At 50.7% G+C, this 13,410-nt stretch overlaps 9 protein-coding genes across 9 annotated transcripts; 6 read left to right on the plus strand and 3 right to left on the minus strand.

Moving 5' to 3' along the window:
• Nucleotides 1–300: 300 nt before the first annotated feature.
• Nucleotides 301–1,352, plus strand: N7468_003843 (RNA-binding ATPase activator ESF2; the record flags this gene model as incomplete). Its single annotated transcript, XM_058473140.1, has 2 exons — nucleotides 301–990; nucleotides 1,044–1,352. The coding sequence occupies 2 exons, from the start codon at nucleotides 301–303 to the stop codon at nucleotides 1,350–1,352; spliced, it is 999 nt and encodes a 332-aa protein (XP_058332143.1).
• Nucleotides 1,353–1,549: 197 nt separating this feature from the next.
• Nucleotides 1,550–3,249, minus strand: N7468_003844 (ribosome-binding protein NMD3; the record flags this gene model as incomplete). Its single annotated transcript, XM_058473141.1, has 3 exons — nucleotides 1,550–2,458; nucleotides 2,518–3,112; nucleotides 3,185–3,249. 3 exons carry the CDS (start codon nucleotides 3,247–3,249, stop codon nucleotides 1,550–1,552), a joined length of 1,569 nt encoding a protein of 522 aa, XP_058332144.1.
• A 270-nt stretch (nucleotides 3,250–3,519) lies between these two features.
• N7468_003845 (ATPase synthesis protein 25) lies at nucleotides 3,520–5,673 on the plus strand (the record flags this gene model as incomplete). Its single annotated transcript, XM_058473142.1, has 1 exon — nucleotides 3,520–5,673. The coding sequence occupies one exon, from the start codon at nucleotides 3,520–3,522 to the stop codon at nucleotides 5,671–5,673; it is 2,154 nt and encodes a 717-aa protein (XP_058332145.1).
• A 582-nt stretch (nucleotides 5,674–6,255) lies between these two features.
• N7468_003846 (Alpha/Beta hydrolase protein) lies at nucleotides 6,256–6,675 on the plus strand (the record flags this gene model as incomplete). The annotated part of the gene is made up of 1 exon (XM_058473143.1): nucleotides 6,256–6,675. The coding sequence occupies one exon, from the start codon at nucleotides 6,256–6,258 to the stop codon at nucleotides 6,673–6,675; it is 420 nt and encodes a 139-aa protein (XP_058332146.1).
• Nucleotides 6,676–6,885: 210 nt separating this feature from the next.
• N7468_003847 (oxidoreductase, short-chain dehydrogenase/reductase family) lies at nucleotides 6,886–7,865 on the minus strand (the record flags this gene model as incomplete). The annotated part of the gene is given in 3 exon segments (XM_058473144.1): nucleotides 6,886–7,043; nucleotides 7,058–7,735; nucleotides 7,796–7,865. 3 exon segments carry the CDS (start codon nucleotides 7,863–7,865, stop codon nucleotides 6,886–6,888), a joined length of 906 nt encoding a protein of 301 aa, XP_058332147.1.
• Nucleotides 7,866–8,383: 518 nt separating this feature from the next.
• On the minus strand, nucleotides 8,384–9,961 carry N7468_003848 (uncharacterized protein; the record flags this gene model as incomplete). Its single annotated transcript, XM_058473145.1, has 5 exons — nucleotides 8,384–8,927; nucleotides 9,060–9,448; nucleotides 9,519–9,611; nucleotides 9,667–9,686; nucleotides 9,757–9,961. The coding sequence occupies 5 exons, from the start codon at nucleotides 9,959–9,961 to the stop codon at nucleotides 8,384–8,386; spliced, it is 1,251 nt and encodes a 416-aa protein (XP_058332148.1).
• Nucleotides 9,962–11,154: 1,193 nt separating this feature from the next.
• N7468_003849 (uncharacterized protein) lies at nucleotides 11,155–11,649 on the plus strand (the record flags this gene model as incomplete). Its single annotated transcript, XM_058473146.1, has 1 exon — nucleotides 11,155–11,649. The coding sequence occupies one exon, from the start codon at nucleotides 11,155–11,157 to the stop codon at nucleotides 11,647–11,649; it is 495 nt and encodes a 164-aa protein (XP_058332149.1).
• A 429-nt stretch (nucleotides 11,650–12,078) lies between these two features.
• N7468_003850 (Monooxygenase) lies at nucleotides 12,079–12,453 on the plus strand (the record flags this gene model as incomplete). The annotated part of the gene is made up of 1 exon (XM_058473147.1): nucleotides 12,079–12,453. One exon carries the CDS (start codon nucleotides 12,079–12,081, stop codon nucleotides 12,451–12,453), a length of 375 nt encoding a protein of 124 aa, XP_058332150.1.
• A 95-nt stretch (nucleotides 12,454–12,548) lies between these two features.
• Nucleotides 12,549–13,349, plus strand: N7468_003851 (uncharacterized protein; the record flags this gene model as incomplete). Its single annotated transcript, XM_058473148.1, has 1 exon — nucleotides 12,549–13,349. The coding sequence occupies one exon, from the start codon at nucleotides 12,549–12,551 to the stop codon at nucleotides 13,347–13,349; it is 801 nt and encodes a 266-aa protein (XP_058332151.1).
• Nucleotides 13,350–13,410: the final 61 nt, after the last annotated feature.

The following is a 13,410-nucleotide window of genomic DNA, read 5'->3' on the forward strand; positions in this document are numbered from 1 at the left end:
ATTTTTTTTGGGCCGGAAATTCTTCAAGGAATTCTGGCTGCATTAGAGGAGCCGGCGATGGCTCATACTGATACATACCGAAGATGTACATACATTCTCCTCGAAAGGGGTTCTTTTCAAGATTTTCATCCATGTAGAAGCACATGTAGCATGTCAAAGCCCTGAAGTTCGCCCGGATGCCTGCCGCGCAGACGCACGGACCACCTCGAAGATCCGCGGCGGAAAAAAAGTTGAGACTCCACATCCGAACAACCAGACCTTTTGCGCTGGAGGACCCTGCAATATCCTCGAACAATCAAGATGGCACCAAAGAACGAATTTCTTGACATCGAAACCAGCGACGATGAAGCCAGCGCTCGCGGCTACGACTCAGAAGAGAAAGCAGCGGAAAGCAAAGGCCGCAAGGTGAAGCGACGGCGCACCCAGGCGCAAGATTTCTTCGACCTGCAGTCCGATGACGAAGAGCAAGGATCCGGATCCGACAGCGAAGCCGAGACCAAGGGCTCAAAACCCACCAAAGGAAAAAGCAGCAAAGAATCAAAGAGCAAATCCGCGAGCGGATCCGCAGACGCAGCCGCAGACGACAGCGCCGACCCCGACGAACCCTCGCCAGCTGAAAAGATAACCAAGCTTACAAAGCTCCCAGGCAAGCTGGGCAAGCTGGGCAAGCCGAGCAAGAAAGAGAAACGGGGCGTCGTGTACCTCAGCACTTTGCCGCCGTACATGAAGCCATTTGCGCTGAAGAACATCCTTGAACAGCGCGGCTTTGGGCCCATTACGAAGACATTTTTTACGCCGAAAGTCGAGCCTTCAGGGGCCCGGAAGCGCAGCAATAAGAGGCAGATGTACACCGACGGCTGGATCGAGTTCCAGAGTAAGCGGACGGCGAAGCTTGCTGCTGAGACTATGAACGCGCAGACTATTGGTGGTCATGGGTATTACGCGGATGATCTGTTGAACATGAAGTACCTCCGGGGCTTCAAGTGGGATGTGAGTTTACTGTGCTCGGGTGAGGGATGATCTGTGAGCTAACGGTTGTACAGAATCTGATGGAGCAGCAACAGCGCGAGCGGGCTGAGAGAGAGGCGAGACAGAGAATAGAGGATTCTCGCGCGAAGAAGGAGGAGAAGATGTTCCTTGCCGGTGTCGAGGCTGGACGGGTTGCTGATGGGATGGCGAAGAAGAATGCTGAGAAGAGGAAGAGGAAGGCTGAGGCCGGAGAAGATGTGGGTGAGGAACCTAAGCTTGCTGTGCGCAGACGGTTTGCACAGAACGAGGTTGTTAAGGCGAAGAAGCCGGATCAGGGTGTTGTGGATAATGAAGCGAAACGGGTTCTGGGGAAGATTTTCTGATCTTCAAAAATGCATGGAGTTATGGGGGAAGTATTTATTGTGTAGCCTTTACCATTCCTGATGAAAATATTCAAGTTAAATGCATAGGATATATGGTATTCATAACTTTTTGTCCAGTAATATTCCAGAAACGAGTAACAGAGAAATAATCAAACGCCAGCCATGATCGTCGGGACATCGGATATCTTTGTAGAGGCTTATTCGTCCTCCATATTTAGCTCATCAAAGTCATCAAGGAGATCGTCAACATTGATCTGCGGGACTTCATCCTCACTTCCACTGTCCTCATCCATCTCCATCTCTCCCGCCTGTGGGCGATTACGAGCTTTGTAGAGATCCAAAGTCTGCCGCAATTCCTGATCTTCCTCAACATCACGCAAGAACAACTCGAAGTCCTGTTCGAGACGACTCTCCTGATCTTGGCGACGATTAGAGGCATTGCCCTGGGCCATGGACTCCTCATCGTATTCGCGAGCCATGCGCTTGAGACGCCAGTTACGACCCTTAGGCTTCTTCTTGCGGGCATAAAACTTCTTGACGAGTATCACATCCGGAATGGTGGAGCCAAACCTCTTGTTGGCCTCGATAGCGGAGAAATTGTCGTCGTTGAAAACGGTTCCAGTCAAATCGTATCCCATGGCCGAGTCACCCACGTGCAAAACACCACCAAGGTGAGTGCGAGTGAAATAGGTAATGTCGTTTGAGCCGAGATCAGAGGCGCGAGCAACAGTAGCCTCGGCCAAAAAGAAGCGGCCGTTGGACTGGCCTACTGGCTCAATATCAAGAACAACAAACTCCTTCAATTCAGTGACGTCTGCGAGACCCCGGAAAGGCGAGCGCCAATAGTTTGCTGTGGGAATTTCGGCAGTTTGAAGCGTTTGGGGGTCAATCACGTTGACTGTGGTGCTGACCCGGTGACAAAGAACCAATGGCGAAATGTTGCCCAGCTGGCGTGCAAGAGGCAAGGGCAGAGCAACAAGGTCGTCCTTGCAGATAGGGATTAATTCAACCGAGAAGGTGAACTTGTATTGTTTCTTCGACTCGTGGATATCTTCCGAGATGAGCTCTTGAGCCTTCTTGTATGTGCACGGCATATTGCTCCTGATCTGATTCATTTGTCAGCGCACGGATTCTTGGACGTCAATCCCAGGAACGATATACTTACGAAGTCAACCATGGCCTCAGCTTCATTACGTTTTGAGAAGAAGAAGTCAAGGCCATATTTGTTTTCCTTGATATTGGTAGTGTCCTTGTGTGCACCATTCTTCAAAATAAGCTGCTCCAGGTAGAGGAATGTACGCTTGTGAGGCACCTTCTGTCGGACCTGAACGGTGGCTCGGAAAGCATGGTGCGTAAAACTCTTCTGACAGTCAGGGCATTGCTGGTTGGCAACTACATACTCGACTTCGAATGTTTGTTGAATAATAGTACCCTGGAACGCCTCCTGCTGGATGGTAATCTTCACCTTCACACGGCGAGAGTGGGGCTCGGTCCAGATGAAACTTGCGTCGATGATACGAACTTTGTTCAGACCTCGGAGTCGGCGCAAACAAATGGCGAGAAGTTCTTTCGACTCGGGGGCGGCGACGACCCAGCTGTTCGGAGGCTGTAGCCATCTCTCGCAGTCACGGCAGACGTGAAGACTGGCCTCTCGTTGTATACCGCTCGATACGTCAACGGTGAGCTTAACACAGTCGTGACACAGAGCACCAGCAGAGCTTGTACCATCGATGGGAGCACCACAGTTGCAGCAAAGGATACTGAAAAGGCAGGGACAGGTCAGTAACTGATAACACCAACATTCAGACTGCAAAATATAGTTCGAGACATACGTTGCTGCAACAACATTCTGCTGCATCCCCAACATGGGGACGGGAGCATCCAGATCCATCGACATTTTGGCCCTCTAGTGACAACTTTTTATCGCAAGAAATCCCAGTATTCGCAGGGACTGAATTAAAACGATAACGATCCGATTCGTAACTTTTTTTTTTTGCCCCGCGGATAGATGACTCAGCGTGTTTGCACAGTTTGCACCGGGGTATCCGATCTAATCGCAACGCGAGTTTCATGACGAAACAGTAGTCGCGACATCATGAGTAGAGCCCTGTTACGAGGGGCTGTCAGTCAGTCTGTCCGCTATGCTACCCTCAGATCCCCTCTCTCAATGCCCACTGCACATATTGCACGAACCTATTCAAGAATACGACCAGCCAGCGCCAGAGCCTTCTCTGTGAGAACTTCGTTACTTTCCGATCACCCTCCCATTGCCAACAAACCGGAAATCAGGCTTTCAGAGGAAAACAATGCGACTAAATCCGAGGTGGAAGCTCCAATGGCATCTCCTGTCCCGTGGTATCTGCAGGAGGAGGCACCAGTTCCCGAGGAACGATTGAACGTTGTCGACCATCTACCAAAAATCCCAGAAGACGCGCCAGAAATCCTTCCGAATATCTTGGAATACAGCTACAAGGACCTTGGCCTGGATAACCTAAACATGTTCGATCTTCGAGCTTTGGAAGTCCCTGCTGCTTTGGGAGCCAATGTCATTATGATCATTGGAACTGCCCGCAGTGTGAAGAACTTGAATGTCTCTGCAGACCGTCTTTGTCGCTGGGGACGGAGCCAGTATAAGCTTTCGCCTCATGCAGATGGTCTCCTGGGACGCAACGAACTGAAAATCAAACTCCGTCGCAAGGCCAAGCGGGCACGTGCTGCTAGTCAATCTGGGGCAATGGTTGATGAGAAGGATGATGGAATTACAACGGGATGGATATGTGTTAACCTGGGCGTTGTGGATAAAAACGTACCGAAACTCAACATGAGGGAGACTGAATTCGAAGGCTTCGGCCAGGTCGATAGCGGTATAAGCGTGGTGGTGCAGATTTTCACCGAGGAGAAGAGAGCCGAAGTTGATCTGGATGGATTATGGCAAAACACCTTGGAGCGTGCAGAGCGGAAACGCCTTCAGGAGGAAGCTTTACAGAACGAACCTTCTCACACAGCAGCCCAGGCCCCGGCCCCAGCCCAGGCCATTAACAGAGTAGGTGCACCTAGCGAACAGCGCCGAGGTTTCCACACAACTCGTCGGCTGGGCATGTCCATCAATGACGCATCCAAGATCGATTTTGCTACTGCCTGGTCCATTATCAAGGATGATGCAGCCAAATCGGGATTGACCATTACTCCCGAATTTTTGCTGCGAATGTATAGTCTTCTTTCCCATGAGAACGCATTGGCTGAGCTTGGAACTGGCCCCGAGGATCGTTCATCGACTCTCTTTTTGCAACTCTTTTACGGAAGCATACCAAGCAGCATGCCCGAGCAGGATGTCGCCTCTCTAAAACTGCGGCTTTGGTCTCTCGCTGTGATCCACCAACACCCGAAATACAGCAAGATAGATCTCTTCGACAATTTCCAGCAGTATCTTTCGAATGGCTATGAGATTTCGGACGAACTCGGTGGAGTCATAGTCTCTGCTCTCCTCAGGCCACGGCCAGCAGAACATGAGGGTCAAGTGTATTCGCAACGGGTTTTCGAAGAAGAAATTGATCTCGCCCTCTCAGTTCTTGAACGCCTCAGCCTTCGTGGAGTTCCGATCATGAGCATGAGAGTTTTCAATCAGCTTTACCACGTAGTGAACTTCACCAACACCTACGTTCCTGCTCCCGTGCTCTCGTTGAGGATCCCACTAGAGCAGAGATTAGAGCAAGCGCCCAGGGGAAATTTACGACCAGAATGGCAGCGGCAGTACCTAGCTCGCATTTCTAAAATGGTGGCCGCTGCCGATATTCCATTTGAGAAGGATGAGGCAGTGGAGCTCATGGTGCAGCAATTCCTTTGTGAAGATTATGATGGCTTTTGGCGCCTATGGAGAAAGTTCCCTCTCAAGGGTATTAGCCGAACCGTTGAGGATTATTATATGCTCTTCAAGCTCCATGCACACCTTGGAGATGAGCAGCGAGCCCGCGACTGTCTCTACGAGTGGGTTCCCATGATGGCACGTGAACCGACCCCTGTGCCCATGCAAAACCCAGCTCTTCTTGCCATCATGCGGTGCTTGCAGGTGGCCGAACCCGCCGTCATAGGAAGTGAAACCCTTCCATCACATGAGCGGAGCCACCTCCAGAATCTGTGGTACGAATGTGGTGTTGAACTAGGTAGAGAGGCAATGGCAAGTGGAGCAGTGACAAAGGAGGAATTGGAGGACCCAAATACGGCGCAGCAGGCAATTGAGAAGTACATCCTGACTCAAGTTGCTGTTGACGAAGGAGGAGCTAGCGGGGCAGCAGGACAGGACGGCGAAGCAAAGAAGGAGTAATGTACGATATATAACCTTGTAACATAGCCTTGTAACTATAGCAAAACATACTCTATCATCGGTGTGCCCGCTTCTCTCAGTAGGATGCGTTTCTCTCATGGTTGTAAATACCAAGAAATTAGAAGACTCGCGGCAGTCAATCAAGTCAATTATTCAGCTTCTGTCTTATAACTAGAGGAGAAATTCAAACTCTCGCGGTCCATTGAGATGGATTGTCTGGCGCATGATAGCGAATTTCGTAAACATCTGCCTGCCCGCGACCCCAGCCAGCTATAGCCGGCCTTACCTAGTTTCCAGCGCTTTCTCTGGCAAGAGTGGGGAAGTTCAGGTCTTCAAAGCCGAATTCCGAGTACATCTAGCGAGTATAACTGGGATATAGTTCAAAGAATCTTTGGATTAGTGCTAATATGTAAGCTACTCTGCTTAGTTACTCTTAGCCGCAACTTCGCGTATCTCTTGCCCACCCATCTGCCCTGTCAGACTTCCAATGTTTCATAATGCAAGATCTTAACTTGTTTATTAATTCAAACAAGCCGTGGCTCTCGCCTGAAAGCGTCCGAGACAAGGTATTTTGCTCGGGAGATGAAGCCCTCGGCAATAATCAGCTTCACTTTTCAAGCGCCGGTAGGAGAAGGCAACTCTCTACTGGTGGTTTTCCTCAACGGCTGGGGTCTATCGCAGCAGTTCCGGGCTCTGATCATTGCCAAACTGAAATCTCTCAGCCGGCAGATGTTACCCCAGAGGCCCTCCGCACAGCTCGCGAACTCATCTAAAAAAATCTTCCATCCCAGCGTAGGAAGTAAAGAAGGGTTGAGTCGGAGCAACTTACCTTCCCTCCTGCCTGAAAGTGACAAGCCGATTTTGCAAGGGCCTGATGGGAACGTGCCGTTTGTGACCATCGTTGGGCACGACTTTCACACTTTTGCTGCCGAATCTGCTCCGATGGGCAACCCTGAGTCAGTCACCAAGGCTTACACGAACCCATTTCTGGCACTGCTATAATGAGGGACTAGCGAAGAATACTGAGGTAGAAAGCAGCAAGGGGCTATTCCAGGGCCCGAACCCAGGCCCCGAACCCAGGCCCCGAACTCAGGACATTTTGTGCAGAAGGATTATCCAGATATGGTAGCCAAGGAACTGAATGAAAGTCTTTCGAAGCTTGTTTAAGGAAAAATGTCAACTGGGGGGGAAGATGAAATTTAGTAGCAGATCCTAGTACCCCTCGAGCGCTGCCTCAGTCCAATCCCAAAGCCGTGTCGCGAGCGCCTCGTCCGTTGCCGTGCTATCCAAAGACTTATTCTTTAGCTTGCCGACCGGCTCGTAGTATCCCCCGGAACCAAATTCTCTTTCGCTGTAGTAGCCGCCCACGTCTGGTTATACGCACCCTCGTGGGGCTGCAACATTTGCCACCAAGAGGCAGCATAGACGAACGCTCTATGCTGCGGCCTCAGGGTGCCCAGCAAATCCGTCAAGACGACACCAGGGTGGATCGATACCGTGGTAATCTCAGGGTGCCGCCTCGCCAGCTCACGAGCATAGATCAGATTCGCAACTTTGCTTTGTCCGTACCGGAACCAAGTCCCCATTAACATGCTCTCTTGCGTTGTCCGCAACTTATCAAAAATAATACCACCCCTCGGATGCATCATCCAGGCCTGGGAGGTAAGAATCACAATACGTGGATCCTTTCCTTGCGTGGCCTTGGCCTGCAGAAAAGGAAGGAGTTTCTTGATCAGAAGTGCGTGTCCGAGGTGGTTTGTCCCAAACTGCACCTCGTAGCCATCGGCTGTGAGACCTGGTGGTGTCGCCATTATACCGGCGACACACATTAACACGTCGGGGCCCTCAGGACAGTACTCAAGGAAGGCCTCTGCGGCGCGCTTGACTGATGCTAGCGAGGCGAGATCACATTTGATAAACGTGACATTGGTCTTGGAGCCCGACGCTATATTCTTATCAATGACCTTCTGGGCGTTCTTTGCATTACGGCCGCTGATCCAGACATCTTTGGCATTGTGTCTGGCTAGATGGTGAGCCGTTTCTGCACCAAGGCCTCCAGTACCTTCGATCGGACGTTAGCATGAGGAGCTTTTTATTGATATCAGTTTCTCGTAGAGCAAACCTCCAGTAATAAAGAAGGTCTTCCCACTGAGATCTGGGGTCTCTTTGTCAATGTCATAGTCGAGGCCCATACTGGAAAACAGTACAGGACAAGTGTCACAGGGTATATGCTGGTATATGGTTAATACTGGTGTATTGTGGAGGGCTTGTACAAGTGGTGAAGAATGAAAATGAGATTGATACAAGACACGGCATTAGGGAAATTTATAAAGGGGTTCCATGCAAAGCAGATCCTAGGAATCGGACTCGGGGTAAATCGTGATGCGCGGAGCTCTCTTGGCCCCGCTTCTACTGAAGTGAGCGAATCAAGAGCATTGGAATGCGAGCAGTCCAATGCTGGCAGGGCCCATGGCCCACTCACATGGCACATTACAGTGGGCCACTGGAATTCCAGTTCCATCATTGGACAACAGCTTTGCCCTTGCGGCTTCTCCACTTACACCCCCTTACGAATATTCCAGGTTTTCTTCCACGGCTATCTGAACGAGCACTGCATATCACTACCTAACCTGAACGTGCATAAACATGTGGAGTGGCTTTCATAATGGGTAATTATTTTATTCGAGATATGAAAATATATTTTATGAGATCACAACATCCAGCCTTTCGGGCTGTGGGGATCGTGATCACTTCCAGAGCGAGCTTCACTAACTGAGACGTCAAAAGTCTGTGTAATGTGGACAGTGGCCTTTGAATCGCTCCGAGATAAGGTGCCCTTGCGAGACGGGGTTTCTGCGCCAAGATGAGTCTGAGACTCTGACGGCTCATGCTCACGCTGCGTGGTATCCAGACTGATGCCCTCCTCATCGAGCCTAGACCAGTTGGTTTCAGTTACCATCCATGAGGGCTTGAGGGGACGAGAACCTGCGCGACCAGAGCGAGGGCCAGATTCGGTGGGCTGGTTCGACGGTTTGCTATCGGAATTCCCACTGTAGCCAAACGCGGTTTTGACACGGCGTGGCAGCCCGGATTCGATGATGATTTTTGACAGACAGGGCATACTGAGAATGAAGAAGCCGCATGTCATCTCGGCACAGGCCCAAAAGAGAAGAGGCCCGATCAGGTACATGCCGTCTGCCTCTCGGGCAAAGTCAATAGTGTGTGAAAGGCGGAAGCATGCAGAGACGACGGCGCTATAACAAAAACCTCATTAGCTTTTTTCTTCACTTTTTCTTACTCTTTTTTCTTTCTTGTATTGCATAGCAATATAAGATGATAGTACGGTGATCTCAAAGTGGTAGTGCGGGAAGAAGCAGAAAACCTACAGAATACCAACGCCGAAAATGATCGATACGCCTAGCTTCTTCTGCCAGTTCATATGCAATGTCCAGATTATCCGCTGGGGCAAGATAAACATCGTGACGTCAGAGACAACTTGTACGGTGGCAGATGTCAACATTACATCTGGAAGGCTGTAGCATTTGCTAGGCAGCCAGAACTTCCAAATGGCTTCGTGGGGCCTGCATTGCAGATTCAACAGAATCACGCAGAGAGCTCCCCAGAGACACTGAAGAGTGATCACACATGCGCAGCCCCACCAGAAGGCGCTCTTCATACGATCAAGGGGGGCAAAAACGCGGCACCAGTCTAGCAAGATTGCAGTTTTAATGAGGGGGAGAGTGGCCGAGTACGTGCAGCCGTAGACAAGAATTAACTGTGAAGGAAGATCAATATATGAGGAGAACTGGAAAAGCCTTGGGTCCACTCACATAAAGCGGTCTTACAAGGTCCCTGTTATGGAGGTTCCAGGTGTGGACAAAATAGCCTGGCGTGTATATCATGGAATACCCGGCGTAAGCGGTGCCCCAGTAAGCTCCCTGTAAAACTTTAGTCATGTGCAGTCGGAGACATAGCGGCCGAGTCAAAGCGTACATATGCAAGAAACATGAGTACTATTCACGACAGGAGCTGTTAGCGCTACACGAGGGGGCAAAAAAAGAAGGGTCCCATGGTCAGACTCACTCTCTTCGATTCCAATCTTCTTCTCCAGCCAAACACGAGCATATCCTCGAAGAAGAAGACAGAGCGTCGCAACGACCATGCATATAGTAGTCACAAACCATGCTAAGTTATTTTGATTTGGGGGATTATCAAAATTTGGAGTGACACCCTTTGGTGGTGGGAGAGCGGGCGCCGCTAGCAGCTTTGCCAGCATCTCTGGCGACATGGTGTGACGGGCCCCAAAGCCCCAGTGCTATGCAACTTAGTTTTGACGCGAAGAAGAAACCGATAACGAATGAACAAGCCTCGCGAGGGCCTGGAAGTGCGGTCGTGGCATATAAACGAGAGAAAATAAAAATAAAAAGTGCTGAGAAATCTCCAAGGATGGATTCATCAGGAGACTGCAGTAGCTGCAGCACCCCCCAACACGCGTAGGATTTCCCCCCAGGCCCGAGTATCAGAATCCGCGACCATCACGTCGCCCAACGGGCTGGGCCGTAGGGTTCCACACCCTCGCGAGCTCAGACAAAGGCATTGCCCCTATTTGTCATGTCGCGGTCACAAAATTGATCCATCCGATAGGACGGGCCAGGTGGAGGCTGCCAAAAGGCGAACGGCCAGTGGCAGCGATGCGGATATTGACTTTCACCCGTCGTGCCCGGGATGGAACCCGCTAGGGTCAACAAAGCACGAAAGGATGGGCGCTAGGAACCACAAGAACACAGCCGACACGAGCTAAATCGCCGCTGGGTGCACCCGAAGACCAACCTGGGGTGGCACGCCTAGATTTTGAGTTTTCGGTGCTCGTGGACCCCACAATCGGGACGTTTGACAGGCCGATGGATCCGATTTCCCTCTTAGACCTTGCCTACTGGGGGTGGGTGCAGCTGTTCTGTGCCGCGTGGGCGCAGAATCATTGTGTCGGGTCGTATTCAGTCCCAACGGGGTGGTGTGCTGGTCGCCAAACTTGAACGAGCTGAATTATCTTCGTATGGCATCTGTCGAGACAGTGGTCAGCAAAGGATACATGTGGGCGACCCGCAACCACCATTGAGGCCTTGGATGGATGATTGCGAACGGCCCTCTCGCGAAACAGATTAAAGATGGATCTAGGTAGGACTTCTAGTCTCCGATCCAAAACACTTCCGACGGGCGTATCCACTAACGGTTTAGAGCTTAGTTCTCACGTTTGACTCGGATTTCCCAAGGTTGCCCACGAGATGTTCCCCTGGCGAACAAGGGGTTTGATTCTTAATAACCCTCCTATTCATGCCCAAAGTCGACCCTTATTGTCTTAGGTGAATAGTTCAATCATGGCTATAAGTGGGTCTCTATATCGTAATGGGTGCGAGACTCTGGATTGACTGACATGCTCCCATAGATCGCGTGGAGCATCCCCCGCGGAGCGACCTCCGCCAGATGATGGCTCAACACCCTCTGCCCACCCTCGTCCCGATGCTAATAGACCCAGAGTTGATGAAGGGCGATGAACCAACCAGGCAAGCTACAGCGGTCCTAGAGCAGTTTAATGCTGCGGTGGCGTCTGGGGATGTTGAGGCGCTGAAGAGTTGTTTTTATGCCGATCAGGCGTACTGGAAGGACTCATTGGCTCTGACTTACCATTTGCGGACTTTTCTCGGGCCAAACGTTATTGCTGCCGCATTTCTTCAGACAAAAGTCCTGCGAGGTCTCCCCCAGGGTCTCCAAGTGGACGGTGGGGCCGTCTTTCTGCCTGCTACCCCAGTCCTTGTAAGTGCAGCAAGATTCTCACGAACTTCTGGCCGGCCTACGAAGCATGGGCTGATGCGAAATCCCGAAGCAATTTATCGATTGTCCTATCAAGTTCCAAACAGAATCCCCGGCTGCCACGTGCAGCGGAAAGATCTTGCTTTTACCTGTACAGGAGAATGGTAGTAATGCACTGACTTGGAAAATCTGGGTTCTGAACACAAGGCTTGACGACTTGAGTGTGAAACCCGAAGATGAGAAGCTTTTACAGGCCCCTGCGAGAGAATATGGCTCCGAGGGAGACTTTCAGACTGATGTCTTCATCATTGGTGGCGGCAATGCGTAAGTCTTGGAAAAACAAAAACAAAAACAAAAACAAAAAATAAAAATAGAAAGAACACCATGATCCTGTTGCAACCTTGAAGCTTACCTTGTTGACAGTGCAGCCAGTCTGTCTGCGCGCTTGAAGGCCCTTGGGGTTGACAGCGTGATGGTTGAGCGGAATGCCCGCCCTGGTGATAACTGGGCCCTTCGCTACGACTGCATGCGGTTCCACGTCCCGACATCTTTCTGCGACATGCCGTACATGGGTAAGAAATGCTCAGATCACCGTCGATGTTGGGAGACGCCTCTTACAAAACCGCAGGGTACGCCAAGGAACTCCAAGCTCCCCATTTACTGTCGCGTGATGATTTGGCAGCTCAGGTTCGCCGATTTATCGAAACCTTCAACTTGAATATAATCAATTCCGCCCAGATCCAACACACTCAGTACAACAAGTCCTCAAAGGACTGGAAAATCAGGTTTTCTACACAAGCAGGCCCGCGCACGGCAATCGCCAAACATCTTGTTTTGGCCACAGGCGTTGGGTCGCAGAAGCCCAACGTCCCACAGATTGAAGGAAAAGATCTCTACAAGGGGATTAACATCCACTCGACTCAATTCAAGAACGGCAAGATACTGAGGCAACAAGGAGCTAAAGTAAGTTGAGCGGAGCCAGAAATGATTCTTGAACATGATACTGAAAAAAAGAAAACAATTAGTCTGTTGTCGTGGTCGGATCCGCAAACACTGCCTTTGATGTGATGCAAGACTGTTACGAGGCAGGCTTACAGACGTCTATGGTCGTCAGATCTCCCACTTACATTGTTCCCACGGAATATGTCACCCATCCACTCAGCCTGGGTGCATATGATGGCGGAGTCGAGGCCGCGGATAAGCTCTTCAACTCCATTCCCACGTGCATAGACGCTCAGCTATCTCGCGGTCTATTTGGGATGTTTGGTTCGCTTGAGCCCGAGCGGTATGCCGGGCTCAAAAAAGCCGGTTTCCCTGTCATTGACAGTAACGATCCATCGCAGTCTTTGATTTCCAACTTGCTCGAAACGGCAGGAGGTCACTACATGGATGTTGGCGGGGCAAAGGTGCTTGAAGAAGGGAAGGTCGCAATCAAGGCTCTAGTGGAGCCTGTCGCCTATACTCCTTCTGGTTTGAAACTGTCGGATGGAAGTATCGTCGATACCGACGCGGTGGTGTGGTGCACTGGGTTTGCGGACAAGAATGTCGGCGAAGTAGCAGAAGAGATTCTTAGCTCTGCCGCTACGACCGAAGAGGTTTCCGATGAAACTGGAGAGCCGCATCTGGGTCCACGGGAGATCGCTTCTCGGATTGATAATACGTGGGGACTTGACTCGGAGGGTGAAATCCGCGGAATGTGGAAACGCCATTCCCGACTGGATAATTTCTGGATTATGGGAGGATTCACTTCTCAGCATCGATGGCACTCGAAGACTTTGGCACTCCAGATTAAGGCTGCCTTGGAAGGGATCCTGCCGCCGGCATATCTCGATACGCCTTCTGCAAAACCGAGTGGGGCGTGCTTATGATGTGTTTGTGAATATCATGAACAACTCATACTTTTATTTCTCGTATCTATTTACAGAATAT

This window comes from Penicillium chermesinum (genome assembly GCF_028974085.1).
Source record: "Penicillium chermesinum strain IBT 19713 chromosome Unknown utg000003l:1.0-5111272.0:1.0-5115320.0, whole genome shotgun sequence".
NCBI lineage: Eukaryota > Fungi > Ascomycota > Eurotiomycetes > Eurotiales > Aspergillaceae > Penicillium > Penicillium chermesinum.